The sequence below is a fragment of the Anoplolepis gracilipes genome, chromosome 3, assembly GCF_047496725.1.
Source record: "Anoplolepis gracilipes chromosome 3, ASM4749672v1, whole genome shotgun sequence".
NCBI lineage: Eukaryota > Metazoa > Arthropoda > Insecta > Hymenoptera > Formicidae > Anoplolepis > Anoplolepis gracilipes.
In genome coordinates, this window is record NC_132972.1 from 664,907 (window position 1) to 681,290 (window position 16,384).

A 16,384-nucleotide genomic window follows, 5' to 3' on the forward strand; every position below is an offset into this window, starting at 1 on the left:
GGGAGAGAAAGAGACAGAGACAGAGACAGAGACAGAAAGAGAGACAGGCAGACGGAGAGATTGGTGCATAGAAGAGAACATTGCTGCTGTACTGGTCCGCTCAAACCATCCATCCAACAACGGATAGTAAACGCTCAAAGGCCACTGCCCGACCCGTTATATGTGTCTCACTTTTCCTTTTGTCACGTGCTACGCACTACTTTTTAAGTTGTTCTGTCATTCAGCTTCTTGTCCGCAGGAATAATTTCACGCATGCGTTTCACATCAAACCGATGGAATTTTGATTATCGAAATGATTTCGTCAATAGCTTTATGAGTATATATACATAAATGTATTGATACTTTCGAAGCTTGTACGTCCGTCATCTGGCATCAGTATTGATTTCGACGAGAAGATAATTGTATAGATCATGGAGAGAAGAAACATATGTTGTACGAGATAAATATTTCAAAAGAGAGAAAGACTTTCGTAAAGTAATCCTAAAGAAATAATTGTACTTTTTCTACAAAGATTTCTGTAGATATCTATTCAAGATATTTTGTGATAAATCTTTCTAACAACTGGATAGGCATCTGAATAAAAAAGGAATATTTATATTCAGATTTATAGTCAAATAAATGAACAGAATAATGATTTGTGTGGCAAAAAAATATGCAATTGTAAATATTTGAAAATAACAATCTGCGGTCAACGATTCCTTCGGAAGACGGATTCTTCGGACTTCGATTTGCTCAGGTGGATAAACAGGAAAATACTGCACAAACGATCGCGGCTGCTAAATCAACCATAAATTAGTAACAAATAGAGAAATATTTACCGTATCATCGAAAACCAGGTTAACCTGACGATGATCAGTTATAGGATGCGGATGCGGTGGTCGATGCATCCTTCCTCCGCTATGAACTTCTGGATAATCGATCTGCAAAAAAAAAAAAAAAGACACATCGATGTAAGTATAAAAATTATAAATAAATAAATTAGCAACTATTTAAATATTTATCAAATTAATTTACTATTAATCATCTAATTTATCGGTCCGATCAGGAAATGATTATTGCGCGTGTAATAAAACCCGTGTTTGAATAATCATCGAGGAATGATGTCGATGTCAATATGTAAGTGCAACTTGATATCTGCACGCTAACTCATAGCGTCCCACATAGCCAAGAGATAAGCGCTGTACGGGATATTCTAGAGCTATCGCCAGCGTTTTTATCTAAGGACTTTATCAATTTAGCGTCCAATCTCCTCTAGCAAAAATTTGATTGCAAGGCATCGTCTCTATCAATTTTTACACAATATTAAAATATATACATAATTATATACATATATATATAATTGATAAAATTAAATCACAAATTAAACGTTATATATCAAAGAATACACAATCTACCGCCTACAATTAATTAAAGTTTAATTATCCATTTTCGTCTCTAAAATTTTATTTATCAAAATGTCTTTTTATTTTCAGTTACTTGCCGATTCAAAATTAATGATGCTATATTTCGTTTAGAGAAAAGTTCCATCGCTAATTAATCAAAAAGAAACTTTAAACAAAAACAGTTTTCGGAATATATTATACTATGCAATCGTTCAAGAAACTTTCGTTGAGAATTTGCAAAAAAAAGGGAAAGATTGCATTATTTAAATATTCAATGTGAACAATTATTATTTTTTCCTAAATAAATGTACACAACCACAATTTAACAACTTGATAAAATATCGCGTCATGATTTGTACAAAATAACAATAAATAAATAAGTTTCAGGCAGAGTGGAGGCGCCTATGATATTTCACTCAAAGGACGCGCTCATTGATAATCTAATCAGACACGATGCCACCTGCAGATGTGAATGCTGCAGCTGTATTATGTATTTCTTCGTTCTAAATAATACATTTACTATCATTATACTTTAAAAGTTGTACCTAAATAATGTATATATCTACAAATAGTGAAAATTAAATACTTTTAAATATCTAAATTTCTACATAATATTGTCTTTTTTTTAATTTGATGATGTACGAAAATAAAAAAAGATATTTAATTGAAAAATTATCCTCAATACTTTGCACATAATCTGCAATGTCAAATTATCCCAAATTTCAACAAATGATGAAAAGAGAAACAGGTGATATTCATTATAAATTTGAAGGTAGAATTATTAAAGCTAATTTCTTAATACTAACAACTGTCGATGCAACAAGTTGAATTCCGTAGGAATATTTGCAATATATGTATACATTGTTTATAAAGTAAAAAACACGAAGCAATTTGTTGAAGATAATTTAGTACGCACGTATACAAGACAATCTTAATTTTAAAACTAACTTATGGTAACGTTAAACATATCAGTTGACGTATGTATATTTATCGACTTTTTAAAAAAATGTATACATAGAAAAATTATTAATTGTTTTAATTAATAAACTCTACAAGTTTCTCGAAAAATTCACTGATATTAAATTGCATGTCATAATACCATTAAACACAATTATTACCTCACAATCAGAATTTTAATTATCATTGCTTATAATGTTAGCTCTTCATCACCCTTTCGTTTTTGTTGTCCTTCACTCTCTTTTTTTTTTTTTTTAGTTGACAGGCAGAACAGTAACGAAAAAAAAAAGAATAAAAAAGAGACAATGAGACGAGTGCGCCGGAACTCGTAGGCCGGACTTCCGGTAGATATGCTGGTTATATGTTTCATTCACAGAACCGCTCCCTCGTGACTTGATTGTCAAAGTGAATGTTCAACCAATTTTAGGATGAAAGTTCAGTTTCTATCGACAATCGATCGAACGACGCGACGCGACGATATTCGATTCGGGTATTTTATTTATGCGATCACATACGTACGTTGCCGAGACACACAAAGAGAAGTCCAATATTCCTTATATCGTATGAAAAACAACAGAGTTGCTTGCAAATTTTTCGGTATTCAATCTAGGTAGTAATTGAAAAAAATTTGCCAAGATTACGCTGATATTAATAACTAATGTTCGTGTTAAATAATAAGCAATCGCGTAATATTTTGTAATTATCTCTCTTGCTTAACCACGCTTGATTTTGCAAGTACACGTAACATTCCCAATCAGCAAAACGCAATCATGACGCAATCAATAAACAAACCATGGAACATGTACATATGTTTTCCTGATATAATGATTGTATTGTAAACAATTACCACATTAGAGATATGAAAATGTAAACTAACAGCGAATTATTCGAGCAGAAATATTTTATAACATGCGTTTAATTGCGTAAATTTTGCACTCTTATTTTCTACCAGTTATTTAAAAAAAAAAAAAGCCCATTAAAAATATAAATTATTCTAAATCATAAAGTATAATAAAAAATAATTTTACATATTAAATGTATAATAAGTAAACAAAAATAAGAAAAATTTAAATTAAAAACACATTATTAACATTATTATTAACAATAAATAAATACATAAGAAAAAGTCAATTCTTTCTGACAGTTAAATTGATTAATTCTAATATCATCTGATAATTCTGGATTTCGAGGAAATAATTAATCAAACTTGTAAAAGTTATTTGCGTAATAAATAGAATGGTATAATTATTTTTCGGCAATTACCTAAACCAAACAAGCAGAGTGTGCTAAATAATATTCTAAAATGTAAAATTTTATTTTCTATTGATTGATATACCTCCAACGTTGTTGATGCTTCACAAATAGTTAACTACAGTCAGATAAAAAAAAATAATACATACTCTGTCAATTATATGCTCTCATTCATGCCGTCCGTCATTCTCCTATATTGTGCACTCAATCTCTGCGTGGGACTTTGGATGCGTATGTGGGCGGCATGCATCCACGTGCACACACACGCGTTGTGCAACGGACGAGATAAAACGATCGTGAGATATAAACGTGGTTTATCTCCTCGTTCTTTACATCGATCTCAACCAAGCATTAATGATTTCGTTCATATATCACGGTCACTCATATCATTGCTCTTGCAAGGTTATCAATTGAAAGAACCGCTATCGATACTTAATCAGAATTTTTTATATGAAATTAAAAGATTATTTCCTGCAGAAACAACATCGCAAATAGATAACAAAACCAGCTCTTTTTAAAATAATTAATAAAGACATGAGTTTCTGCTGTATTTTATAACAATATAAGAATCAATGTAAATTATATAATATTTATACTTTATTAGTTTTTAAATATTTGTTAACAAAAGATCTAAAAAAACATATTTTCTTATCAGTCCTTGATACAATGTTTGTGTGAATACTGTTCTCCTCAAACTTCAAAACAAACATTAATGTGTAATAAAAATAAAACTTTCATTACATGAATTTGCTCAATTTAATAGATTGATGGATGTAATACATTCTCCCTGTTACATCGGGGAGAATCCAATACATCCATGTATCCTTTTTCTATTACTTCTTTACCTCGGATGACACGATCGATAATGTTCTGGGTGTACCAGGCCAACTTCTAGACAAGGATCGTCCTTTCCGTTTTCTTACGAAGACCCGAGATCGTCCAGTCCTGCTTGTATGTTTCAACATCGCGAATAATTATCGAATAATTTAATTGAAATTATACAGAACGCCTGAGTATACACCACACTAATTTCACGTGTTTTCTTCACTGTCATCTCATTATACAAATTGATCGGTAAACGTCATATTTCACTGAATATGTCAACTAAACGGTCGATCATGTATATTGGATTCAACCTCGCACAATGTTATGTTGTTTCTAACAATACATCAACACATTCTCACGTTATTCACTCATCAGACACTTTGTAGACTTTGCGCCGCATAAAAACCAAGCACTGTGCTGTAAACATCAAACGATACCTCGCGTGAAGACACGGCTGGAATTTATGACAGGCAAAGCGTGCGCTGGTGCACTCGTAACTATAATAGTTTAATGCGTTCGTTTAATTACGTGGCGATTCTGTCAAGCAGAGACCTTGCAAACTATGCACTCTCGAGGTCGGCCTCGACGGAGATGGCTTCCGTGAAATCATTAATATAACTATCTCGCTTAGAACGTGGTCGTGATTTGACACACGTCGGTTCTTATACACATCGTGTCTCACGGAGAACTGAATCGTTCACGATTCTTGTAGAGGGCCAAAGACCGCACAGCATGGTCTTTGCGGTCACGTGACTATGTCACGTACTCAGGAACGTAGAAAAGCTTATCATATGTCGCTACGTTTGTTTATCTTATCGATGCCAGAAATTGAAAAATCTAATACTAAAATTATAATACAAAAAATTTCATTTAAAATAACTTGTAATGAAACAAGTCAATTTAAGTTGAAACGGATATTATCAATGTGAAAAATTACAATTAAAATACAAAATAAAAGATAATAAAAAAATTTCTTTCCATAGAGAATATATTAACATTTTTTAAAAAGAAATTTCCAGTTAAATTAATGAATAATGACATTTATTATTTTTTATTCTCCTTGCAATATAATTTTCGTAACAAATTAAACAAAAACATTTGGATATTAATATAATTTTGTCTAAAAAAGTTTGCGCGTCAAATATCATACACACGTGTTAATGTAAAAAAGTGTTTTTCTGAACAGTGTCTAGTTTAAAAAAAAACTTATGCTATTCTAGAACCTGAAACAACCCACTTGTAAAACAACAGCGGAAGGGGCCTCGAAAAATATCACGATTGATTTTAGGCTTTTCAAACAAGTCAAACTCACTAACTTGAGATAATAATCAATAAAAAAATGTTCGTTAAATATATTTGTATTAAGTAGTTTATTCTTTATATAGGAAATATTTTATATTTTTTCAAAGATAAATTTTTACGCAGATATAAATCAAATAAACTTTTTCAATTACGTTGTGCAAGCTTTTTCGATTACATAGTTGATGAATATTTGCATACCACTAAAAATCTTTAATTTAGGAATATTAATAAAAGTTACATTTGAGAGATACATATACATACATATACATTTACATGTAAATATCTATAAATATTGAAACCGTAATTTAACGATATCGCGTATACGTTATAAAAACGTGAAGCTGAACGTCGGATGTGACATAAATTACTGCACACACGCGGGCTGAGAAAAAGTGTGTTGCGTATGCGTGTGACAAACACCAGCGTATAAACTGTCTCTCGAGCTGTACAGTACGAGCTGTGGGGACTCCATATTACGACGGCTACACACGGATGTGTACAGAGCTAAAAATTTCTCTCTGGGACCTCCGCGAACGAGCAACGGCCGGTATTCGTACAGAAGGCGCGCGGCTCGGCGCCTGTCTACTTTATTTTCGGTTCCTTCCTGCGCTCCCGACACCATTGGCGTCACACATACTCCTAAAAACCGGGCGTGCAAGAAAGATCTGCGAAAAAAACCTCAGCAGAATCTAAAGAGTATAAGGAACATTGCCGGTTGCCTATGGAGGAAAGACGAAAATAGCATGGCTGCATTCCGACCGAATGCGAGAAAGAAATTTGCGCGGTACAAACAAACCGGACCGAGAGAAATGAAGTGGAAAATGTCTTTTTTCTTCCCAACGGATGAACGCTGTGAACGGATGAAATTGTTAAATTGCACAATTTAAAACCATTATAGGCAAGAAATGGCGAAAAAGCGGGGGAAATATTTCCTCCGGCAAAGAAAGAAATTGACGTAATACCCGATTTGCACCTGCGATCTTCTACAAATAGCGAGAGAGATTGAAAAATATTTTCCAAGAAATTCGCACAGTACGCGCAAGAATCGACAAACATATCGTATCCGATAAATCGCTATCACCTGAACCGGATAACACGCAAAGAGATAACGTCCGCAGATGTTTCCGTATGAAAATCGAAATAAATTGGATTGCAATTTAAACTGTAATTAAACTGCTCAATAATTATTGCATTTCCAAAGTTTATTATTATTATTATTCGCATGAGTTGTCGCTTTTATTAAATCCACGCTTTTCGAAAATATGTGTTCGTCCGATGTGTTAAAATATCAGATAAAATATCAGATACTACAGAAATTATCACACTATCACAGGAATTGCTAAATAGTCGATAGGATCAACTTCAAAACTTTCTTAACGAATCTCGAAAAATTTGAAATGATCGGTGATACCAAAAAATCTCTTCTTATCATTTAAATCACCCCCTCCGCATGAAATTTACTAAAAATGCAATACGTTTATCTCTTGGACTCACAATTAATTTTTATCAAGTATTTCGCACTCTCGCATTTTAATCATTCAATTAATCATCACTGTATTTCGATTGCGATCGTTAACACAAGTTGCGTTTTCAGTACAGTCGACAACTTTAATCGCGAGACGTTACATCTCGTCGACCAGGCGAAACGAGACACGGAAAGCGACTGGAGTCGCACATTCGTCCGGCATTTGCGCTCCACGATAACCAGCACGCTATCTTCTTCTGTACGGATGTTCATTTTTTGTCGCGTGCGTGAACACTTAATCATCGCCACAATAACCGTACGGAAGATAGTTCTGTGCTGCATGCAACGGGGAACGTAGTGTCAACTACTCGAGGGGAGATTGCCCGTGACATCCAATTTATGCACCCCGCTTAAAATGGACCGACCATGTCATTAATTTGCCGACGTATGTTCATTTGTCGTAATTTCTCCTAACTATGACATATATCGTGCAAGGTTTAATATATTTACTTTTATCAACGATATATCTTTAATCCTAAGCTCAAGTTTGTTTGTTTAGGGTGAATTTTGTTTGCTTTTGTGTGTGCTTTTTTGTGTATAATATAGATTTAATTAAAAAATTTTTGTATAGGTACGTCTGAAATAAAATTCACTATAAAAAGTAAAACCTTTTTATATCATATAACTTTCTTATATTATATAGAAGTAGAAATGTTAATGTCAAAAGTTATTGTCAGAAAAATGTATACACGCTATGCTATTTTAAATGTCCCAGGCAAATATCTCGAAAAACGTTTTAATAAAAGTTGCTTGGCTCGAAGGGGAACATACAACGGTGTCATTATGATTTGTCTTTGGATGTATAAAAATACTTTATTATAGTGTTTTGAAAAACACTGTAACACTTGAAAGAAGCTATAAGAATATGTAATGAAAAATGGGAGTTTCTATTGTATTTAAGAAATTAAAGATTATCTGCATATGTTTCTTCATATCTTTCACATTTTTTTTAGATATTTGCTTGAAATATTTAAAATGGCACACCCTGTATATTGAAAATAAATATTATACGCGCATATTGAGATAAGTCACGAATAATAATGTTTACACAAAAATGTTAAGCAAAATATCATTGTTTAAACACGATTCTTAAATGTATATGCATGTTGCCGCCATTATCGGGTTCTTATCGCGACAATTAAAAAAAAAACATCTTCACGAGAGCTTGTAAATAATTATCGAAACCACTGACACGAGACCCCGTTCGCGTACAGTTCGCGCACACGTGTTTGAACGTGAGGCATGAATGAAAAGTCTATCATATGGTGCGTATAGTCGCACGTACGCACTCGCGCGTATCCGCTCTTCGAGGAATCGATACAGTCGATGCCTCGGTCACCACACAAACCCTATCATATATCGCACTTTCGCCCACTCGCGCGATAAAATTACGTAGGACAATCGCGATAAATGTATAAATAATGTACCAACAGCTTTCAACAGAACGTACGAGCCTAATCCATAATCGGTCAGATGTGTACTTCGTCAATACGCCTTAGAGCGAAGACAGGTAGGTAGATAGATAGGCAGAGACAGGTTGCAGATGCAGGTGCATATCTAGCGGTGCTCGAGAAAAAGATCTAGGTCATACTACATAGACTACGTCATATGTCTCCAGTCTCCATCGACAACGGTTTGCTTTCATCGCTACTAAAATCTTGTTCACAGATGAATGCACGCACATGTACATACACAGCATATATACTTTATGAATAAATAAGGGATAAATACGTATCGTTTCATCTCGAATTTTAAAAGTACACATACCCTATATTATTAAAGAGCAAAGGAGCTACGTCAGAAAGAATATTAATTTCAAAAAAAGGAATTACGTCATACCGTTTGTGCATTTTCACAGAACATTCAAAGGCGTTCAACTTAATTTCCGCAAAATTATTCGTTGAATTTCTGAGAATACGGTGAATGACTTTTGCCAGCCACATGCTCGCGGCGGGCATTCATTGAATCGTACAATAAAGTTGCAAAACACGAGATAACGGGAAATAATTTTCCATGACATTCGTGAATTAAACTAAGGAAATTAAAGATGTATTTCAACAATGAAAAGAGATATCATGTACTCACAAAAACGGAGTTTCCTGTCCCGGAAGTATGTCAACTTGAAACGTACGTTTAAAAGGAGCCAAGCAATATGATAGCGTACAAGGACACAGATATACTACACAGATAAGTTCAAGGCTAACAATTCTATACTAATTAATAATCTTTAACTAACCGCCGATAATGAGATATTCATCACGTGCATAAATTAATTTTTTTGAGAAATAAATTTTCTACGTTATAAAATCAAATTAGATAATAACAAAAGCTGAAAAAACACATCAAAAAAAATATATAAAAAGAATTGTAAATAATAAATTCTTGTTTTGTAATTTAATATTTATGTATATATCATACACAAAATATGTTTTCTCTCTAGAAGAGATTAAAAGGGATAAAAAATTGTTGAAATCGAAAACTGGAACATAAACTTGAAAATTCAATCAAATATGCTAAATATGTAATAGAAAAATAGATATTACATTACACATTTAAAAATTCTGCAAAAATGCATCTCTTACAAAACAGACGCGAACTCGAATCGCGTTGACATTCGACGGAATTTACAGACGGAAAGAAAAAAAAAAAAAAAGAAAAAAGAAAAATGCACGATTCTCGTAGCCACCTCGCATGAATGTCGGCGGACATGTTGTCTGGGTAAGGATTTATTTTCGGAACAAAACTGGCTGGTCGCTTTCTCTTTCTCTCTGTATTCGCTTTCTCCGTTTTTCCGTTCTGGCAAAGCTGCCGTGAAGTTTCAGATATTTGTCGGTCCCAGAAATCCCGTGCCCTTCAATTTGCTGTCCTTGTATACCGCGTGATTCTGGGAACTGTTAACTATAACGGGATCAGAACCCGTGTATACTTACGATACAGCTAATAAGCTTCCTTTGTGTCGTCGGGTCATTATGTCAACCAAGCTTGGCTATTCAAAATAGGTCCGGCGTTACAGGCGGCGCTTGGTCACCCTACTTGACATTTTCTGTCGCGCCCCCGCAACTTTACGAGATATAAACTATGAAGAAAGAACCCAGCTCTCTCCCTTTTCATATAAATTACACCTTATAATCGAGAGTTATAAGGTTATTACAATTATATACAAAATTTATACAAAAATCATGCAGCTAAGAGATTGATATTACACTCTTACGACGTATCGACTGTTCAATTGTAAATAAATTTATAAAATTATACGATTAAAATTATGCTACATATATATATATATATATATGTACAAAGTATAAAAATAATAACGCATATAATTAATATATTTCGATATTAATCAAAAATACGTAATAGGTTGACAATTATAGAATAATGCAACCTTTGTTATTATATGTAATAGAACGTCAGCAGAGAGAAAATACCGACATGCGCCATAATCAAAATATTTCAATTTGTGCTGTAATAAGCCAGCGTATCTCATAATACAGTTAGAATAATCTTCAGAATGTAATATCAGAATCTCTGTTGTTGAATGCTGTTGGTGAAGTATGTTAAAGGGCAAGAAGGCATGGCCAAAGTTCAACCAGTTCAGCAAAGTATGTCAGAATATACCCAATCAATCGTCAGATTTCAAATTGCGTGTCTTACGTCAAAATATTAATTATTTAAAATTTGATCATATTATAATGAAAAAAAAAAAAAAAAAAAAAAAAAAGAAACGTAGAACGCTATAAAAACTAATATAAATCCATAAAAAATTTTTAAATTTTGTCCAGACATATGTGTAGAGTATAAAATTGAATTACCTCTTTTTACTTAGTCTATTTAAGTATTTAATATGCAAATTTCATCCACAGAGAGCGCGTATGAGGATTAGCTAGTTAATTTGCATTTGGTCTGCATTGTGACTACGGATTACGTACAAAAAAAGATCCTTTCTCGGACAGTAGTGTTAAAAGAGCCTGGAGATAAAATTGAAATCTGAGTAATACCATGACGAGTCACGGCTCCGATTTTACTCAAACTTCCTGTACGCATCCCCTGCGTAATGAATCCTTATCCGGAGACGCTTACGCATAACGGATGTGGCATCGTCCGCGATTCTTACGTAAATGCGCGTATATTTACGCTCAACATTTCCGTAGTGACACTTGGAATACACTCGGAAAAAGAAAACGTCATTTGAAAAAAAAAATATATAAGTATACATGTATATATGTATATTCACGTTGAGTTCCGCAAACGAAATCTAATATTGGATATCGATAGCGATTGCTCAGAAATAGCACGATTTACTAATATCGGATCTCGACAGACTTGCTTGCATCTGGGTCGACGAGAAATAATCGTGGGATACAGATCGCAATTTGTATAATTGCATAATTGCTTGCACGGAGCGTGTTCACGCGCGGAACGAACCGGCACGGAAATTGTAGCAACGTTATTATTTTTTCTGTATCTTTCTGTATTTTCCTCCTCCTCCCCTTTCCCTCTTCCGCGCCTCTTGCTACCATATCAGCACATTCTTTTTTTTTTTTTTTTTTTTTTTCGCAAATTTACAAGCAAGATACTTTATCGTCTCTTCGAACGAGCCTAGTTCTAGCGACGGTTTGTCACGTCACGTGGCGTAGTCGAGAAGAGAGAAACGTACGCGATCTCGGAAACGAAACAATGTGTGCAAAACAGATTATTCGCGACGCGGCTATATTGCAGCTGCAACTTGTTGGTCCCCGAAGTTAAGTTTGCTATTTGTTCGTTCCGGTGGTCATAATGATCGATCCGCCTCCGGTTATCGGTTTTCCTATGGAAATTGGCCCCGCCGATACCGGGTGCGTACTTTTCCGCATAAATAGAAAGTTTTCCTTTGAGGAATAACTTTCTGTTCGCATGAAAGGCGACATCGTCATACCGGAAGTTTCAATACTTCAATTGTCAATATATATCCAGTACTTAAACGACGATTTATTTCTCCTATGAGAAAACGACGGATAATGAAAATCGTCCATGTCTCGGTCAATCGTTTCAATTATAATATTAATCGCGATAATGAGAATCTCGTGCAGTTCCTCGAAATCGTGAACGTATAATCTGCAATCGATCGGTTATTCTTTTTATATAACTCGGCGACGAAAACAAATTTATATTTCACAAATATACGAAACAATAATACGAAAGAGATTTGATAAATATTGTTAAAATTAAAATAAAAGATTTAACGAATTTATCGAAACGTACTAAATAAAGTTTTGACTTGATAAAATTCAATAATTAATAATAATTAATGATGTTAGTCATAGCTGCAATTTTATAATTTATCGACTAGGTTTATTTTACGTTACTGTTGTGTAGCTAGCTACGTACACTGCTAATGAATCGCGACGTAATTCGATGATCGAATTCTCCAAGAGACAAAGACGATTTATGTTTCGTAAATGTAGCACATCGAGCGCCGACATATTTCTAGACATTCGACAATGTCTCGTCCCTGACGATAAGTTTCTTGAGATACCGCACGCCCCGACGACGCATCAAAGGATAAAACGTGCTCGGTTACGCAATTAATGCCCGCATCCTGCGACCCGACGCGACGCTCCGTTTATGTTTCAAGCAACACGTCCCACAAGTCTATCGTTTCCTTGACCGCAAAACTAATTGTTTTCCTTGTTCATTAATTATAAAAATAAATTGATTAAAAAAAAAAACAGAAATAAACACGACTTGAATACGATAATAATACAAATAGCCGTCGAAAGGTTCTATTTTCTCAAGCATTATATGCAACTGTAGAATATTCAATAGTACACTGAAAAAAAAATTTATTTAATCTAAAAAAATATTTAGTTCAAATAAGTATTTATTTAAATTAAGCAAAAACATATTTGAATCAATAAAATATATTGCTGAATAGTAAAATAGACAATATACAATATTTTACCAATTCAAATATATTTTTACTTAATTTAAATAAATACTTGTTTGAACGTATGGAACTAAATATTTTTTTTAGATTAAGTAAATTTTTTTTCAGTGTACTCTTTACATTTACGCACCAAGGAAAAATGCAAATTTGTTGAAACACTCTGACGTTATACGAGGATACACATTTCAGGATATTAGATACGTGTTTATACTGTTTTTGAGAGAAGGGTAGAGAGTATTTGTAGACACCGGCAACGTGACAATGATAAATCATCGTGCGAAGCGATAAAACCCTACGCAATGAGCTCTCGAATGGCGCAAAGCGACAGGGATAAAGTGCCATGGTGTCATGAGATGAAGGTTAAAGGTCAGACGTCCAATTCTCGTTATCAGGTCACAGAGTCACCCGAGGACGCACGTGAACTCGCGTGTACCACGACGATGTCAATATTTTTTCCGGTTCTACGTGGAAGAAAATTCTCAAATTACCGGCAAACATGCTATTGAAATTCGTCAAAAATGTCCTCGCGATAAAAAAATCCTCGTTGATATTTTTTATGTCCCGCCAACGTATGGAAAAATTAAATAAATCAGGTCAAAGATTATTCAGTATTTATATTTTCAGAAGTGTAGTTGGATAAATTATTTGATTAAAGTATTTTCATATATAAGCTTTTCGTTAATCCGGATATGTTGCGGAAAAACGTTATAAAAAATAAACTAAACTGCTTAAATTCCACAGCGAATTGCATTAGCTCTCAATTGTATGGAAAAATGTTGATTATTAATGAAAACAATTTGAATTGAAGAGTCCTTGCTGACTCATTGATGAGTTAATTTTATAATTAATGTTTCGAAATAACATACAGTTCGTACAAATGTAGGTTTCGTAGATTCTGCAAAATTTCAAAGTTCAACGCAATAAAAAACAACGCGTATCATGGTTATTACGAGTGATGTAACTGTATACTGGTTAATTCTTCTGGCAAAATTGCGTAGGTATGAGATGCGTTGTTTAAATACAAAGTTGGGATATCCGATTGCAAGTCGGGTATGTGTGTCATCGAAAATCGAATTTGATTAAACGCAGCACTAAACAAATCCTATCCAATGTAACATTTGCGCCGTTCTATATTTCAGCCAAGTCGAATAATATATTTAACATATTAATATTTAAAAATTCTTTGAATAAATCAAAAAGCATTCATATAGAGGTACCGAAATCACTGGTAAAAATTAAAGAGTAAAAAGAGTATATTTTTAAAATAAAAAAAATCTTTAAAAATTATACATTTATTATTTCAAATTTATATATATATATATATATATATATATATATATATATATATACATATATTTTATTTGTTTTGACAGAAATGTGCTTTGTAAAGATAATTTACAAGTAGAGAAAAAAATTAATAAAAGTTCAAAAAATATAATTTGTTGCAAACCTGCGCGTAGATAGTGACATATTTTTTCTTAATTATTATTTAATAGAATGATGACACACATCATATAGATAAATGCAATTGAATCGACAATCAGCAAGTAGTGTCACGCTATTTGTCGGTAAAGCAGTTTAGAAATATCGTTACAGATGGCAGCTCAAATCAGGAACTTAATTTTGTCCACATTGTGTAATTAGAGAAACCAGAATTTTCAACTTGATACGCTCGAATAAAGTTCACCTGCAATATCTGAATAATTCCACGCGATTCTGCAATTAATATTGCAACTACGAATGTAATTAAGCTTAGCTTATGTGAAAATGATGGGCGTTTCATATTTCAAGATAATTTAATAAAAATGCATAAAGTGGAATCTGAAAAGGAATATTCCGCTGTCGCATTATTCCTTTTCTCCTTGATAAAAAAAAACGTAATAAATTATTTTTTACTTGTCCTATTACTCATTCACAAAGTTAAAATATAATCTATCTTTAAAAGCCTCTTTAAACGACCCGTAATTTGCAACGAAATCCAAGACAAAATTTTACTTAAATTTTATATCATGTAATACAAAAAAACATTTAAATATAAATCAAAATATATATTAAAATATACATATACATTGAAACATGTGACATATAAAATTGTAAATATAATTTTGTCTTGAATTTTGAATCATAAATTGTTCAAAGAAAACTTAAGAAATATCTCTATAAAACAAAGACTTTCTTAAAAAAAAAAAAAAAAAAATACTAAAAAAAATCAGTATTTTCCGTTCCTGCCAAACTCCGTAGACAATTAAAAATTTGCGATCATTCATTGAAAGATTTCGCGCGATCGTTAGTCCTGTGTAAAAGTTTCTAAAAGTTTGCCCTAATTTCGACACGTAGAGAAACGACCGCGGCAACAAAGACTGAAAACGAAATAAAACGAGCCTAACTACGGGAGCGTGACGAAGAAGATCCAAAACTCAACCTCAGCATAATATAATACCAAGAGAGAGAAACTATTGATTAACTGTCTACCACGTTGTACGTCTCGCGAGCGTCCGAAGCGCATTGTCTTTTCGCTGCGCGATATCGCCGCTTATACCGTAACTCGCAAGCGAGTAATACTCGGAAAATATCTCGGAGTAAATGCTTACCTTTTATACATTTGCGTTTTGCATTCCGCGGCAAACAAACTAAAAAAAAAATTATTACTTGTTCTTCCAGGTTTGATTAAAAACTGTCCGCGAAGCGCGCGGGCAACTCGCTCTTTCATTCAATTGAATAAATAAATCCTGTGTTTTTCTTATTAAAAAACAAATTAAAGACCAATCTTTCCCACGGCTCCTTTTACTACGTTATTTAATAGAGCAAAGAAACTACTCACGACAATCATCTCGGAGGGCTCGAGGACGAAACATTCGTTGGGTCGCCTGGCACTGCCACCCGTCCGCTTCCCGAAGCTGCAACACGGTAATAAAACATTCTTAAGTTAAAAAATTAATCACATATTATATAAATGTTACACGTATCTTTTAACAAATTCATATTTTATAATTTTCCATATATACATATATTAATAGATTTTTAGAGAAATATCAGATATTAAATATTAATCGTTTTTTTTTTTTATTTAAAAATTTGTTAAATAAATCCCTGTAAAAGGGTATATCTCTTTCACATGATATAGAGTACTGTTAAAGTGCGTGAAAAATTTGCTTTCGAGAAAGATCTCAAGACGAAAATGAGACATATCACGCTTGCCAATATTTTGTCAATAGT

General features: G+C 33.2%; 1 protein-coding gene across 12 annotated transcripts in view; it reads right to left on the reverse strand.

Moving 5' to 3' along the window:
* LOC140664139 (rap guanine nucleotide exchange factor 2) overlaps nucleotides 1-16,384 on the reverse strand; it is a 116,754-nt gene that overhangs the window by 15,476 nt on the left and 84,894 nt on the right. For 10 of the 12 annotated variants that reach the window (XM_072888927.1, XM_072888933.1, XM_072888935.1 and 7 more), the window contains 2 exons: nucleotides 15,990-16,065; nucleotides 819-920 (listed from right to left, as the gene is read on the reverse strand). In XM_072888927.1, the coding sequence (XP_072745028.1) occupies nucleotides 819-920; nucleotides 15,990-16,065 (178 nt within the window). Of the gene's footprint in view, nucleotides 1-818; nucleotides 921-3,739; nucleotides 4,022-4,435; nucleotides 5,224-15,989; nucleotides 16,066-16,384 lie in introns of those variants that run through there. The other 2 variants (XM_072888938.1, XM_072888931.1) reach the window with 2 other exon arrangements.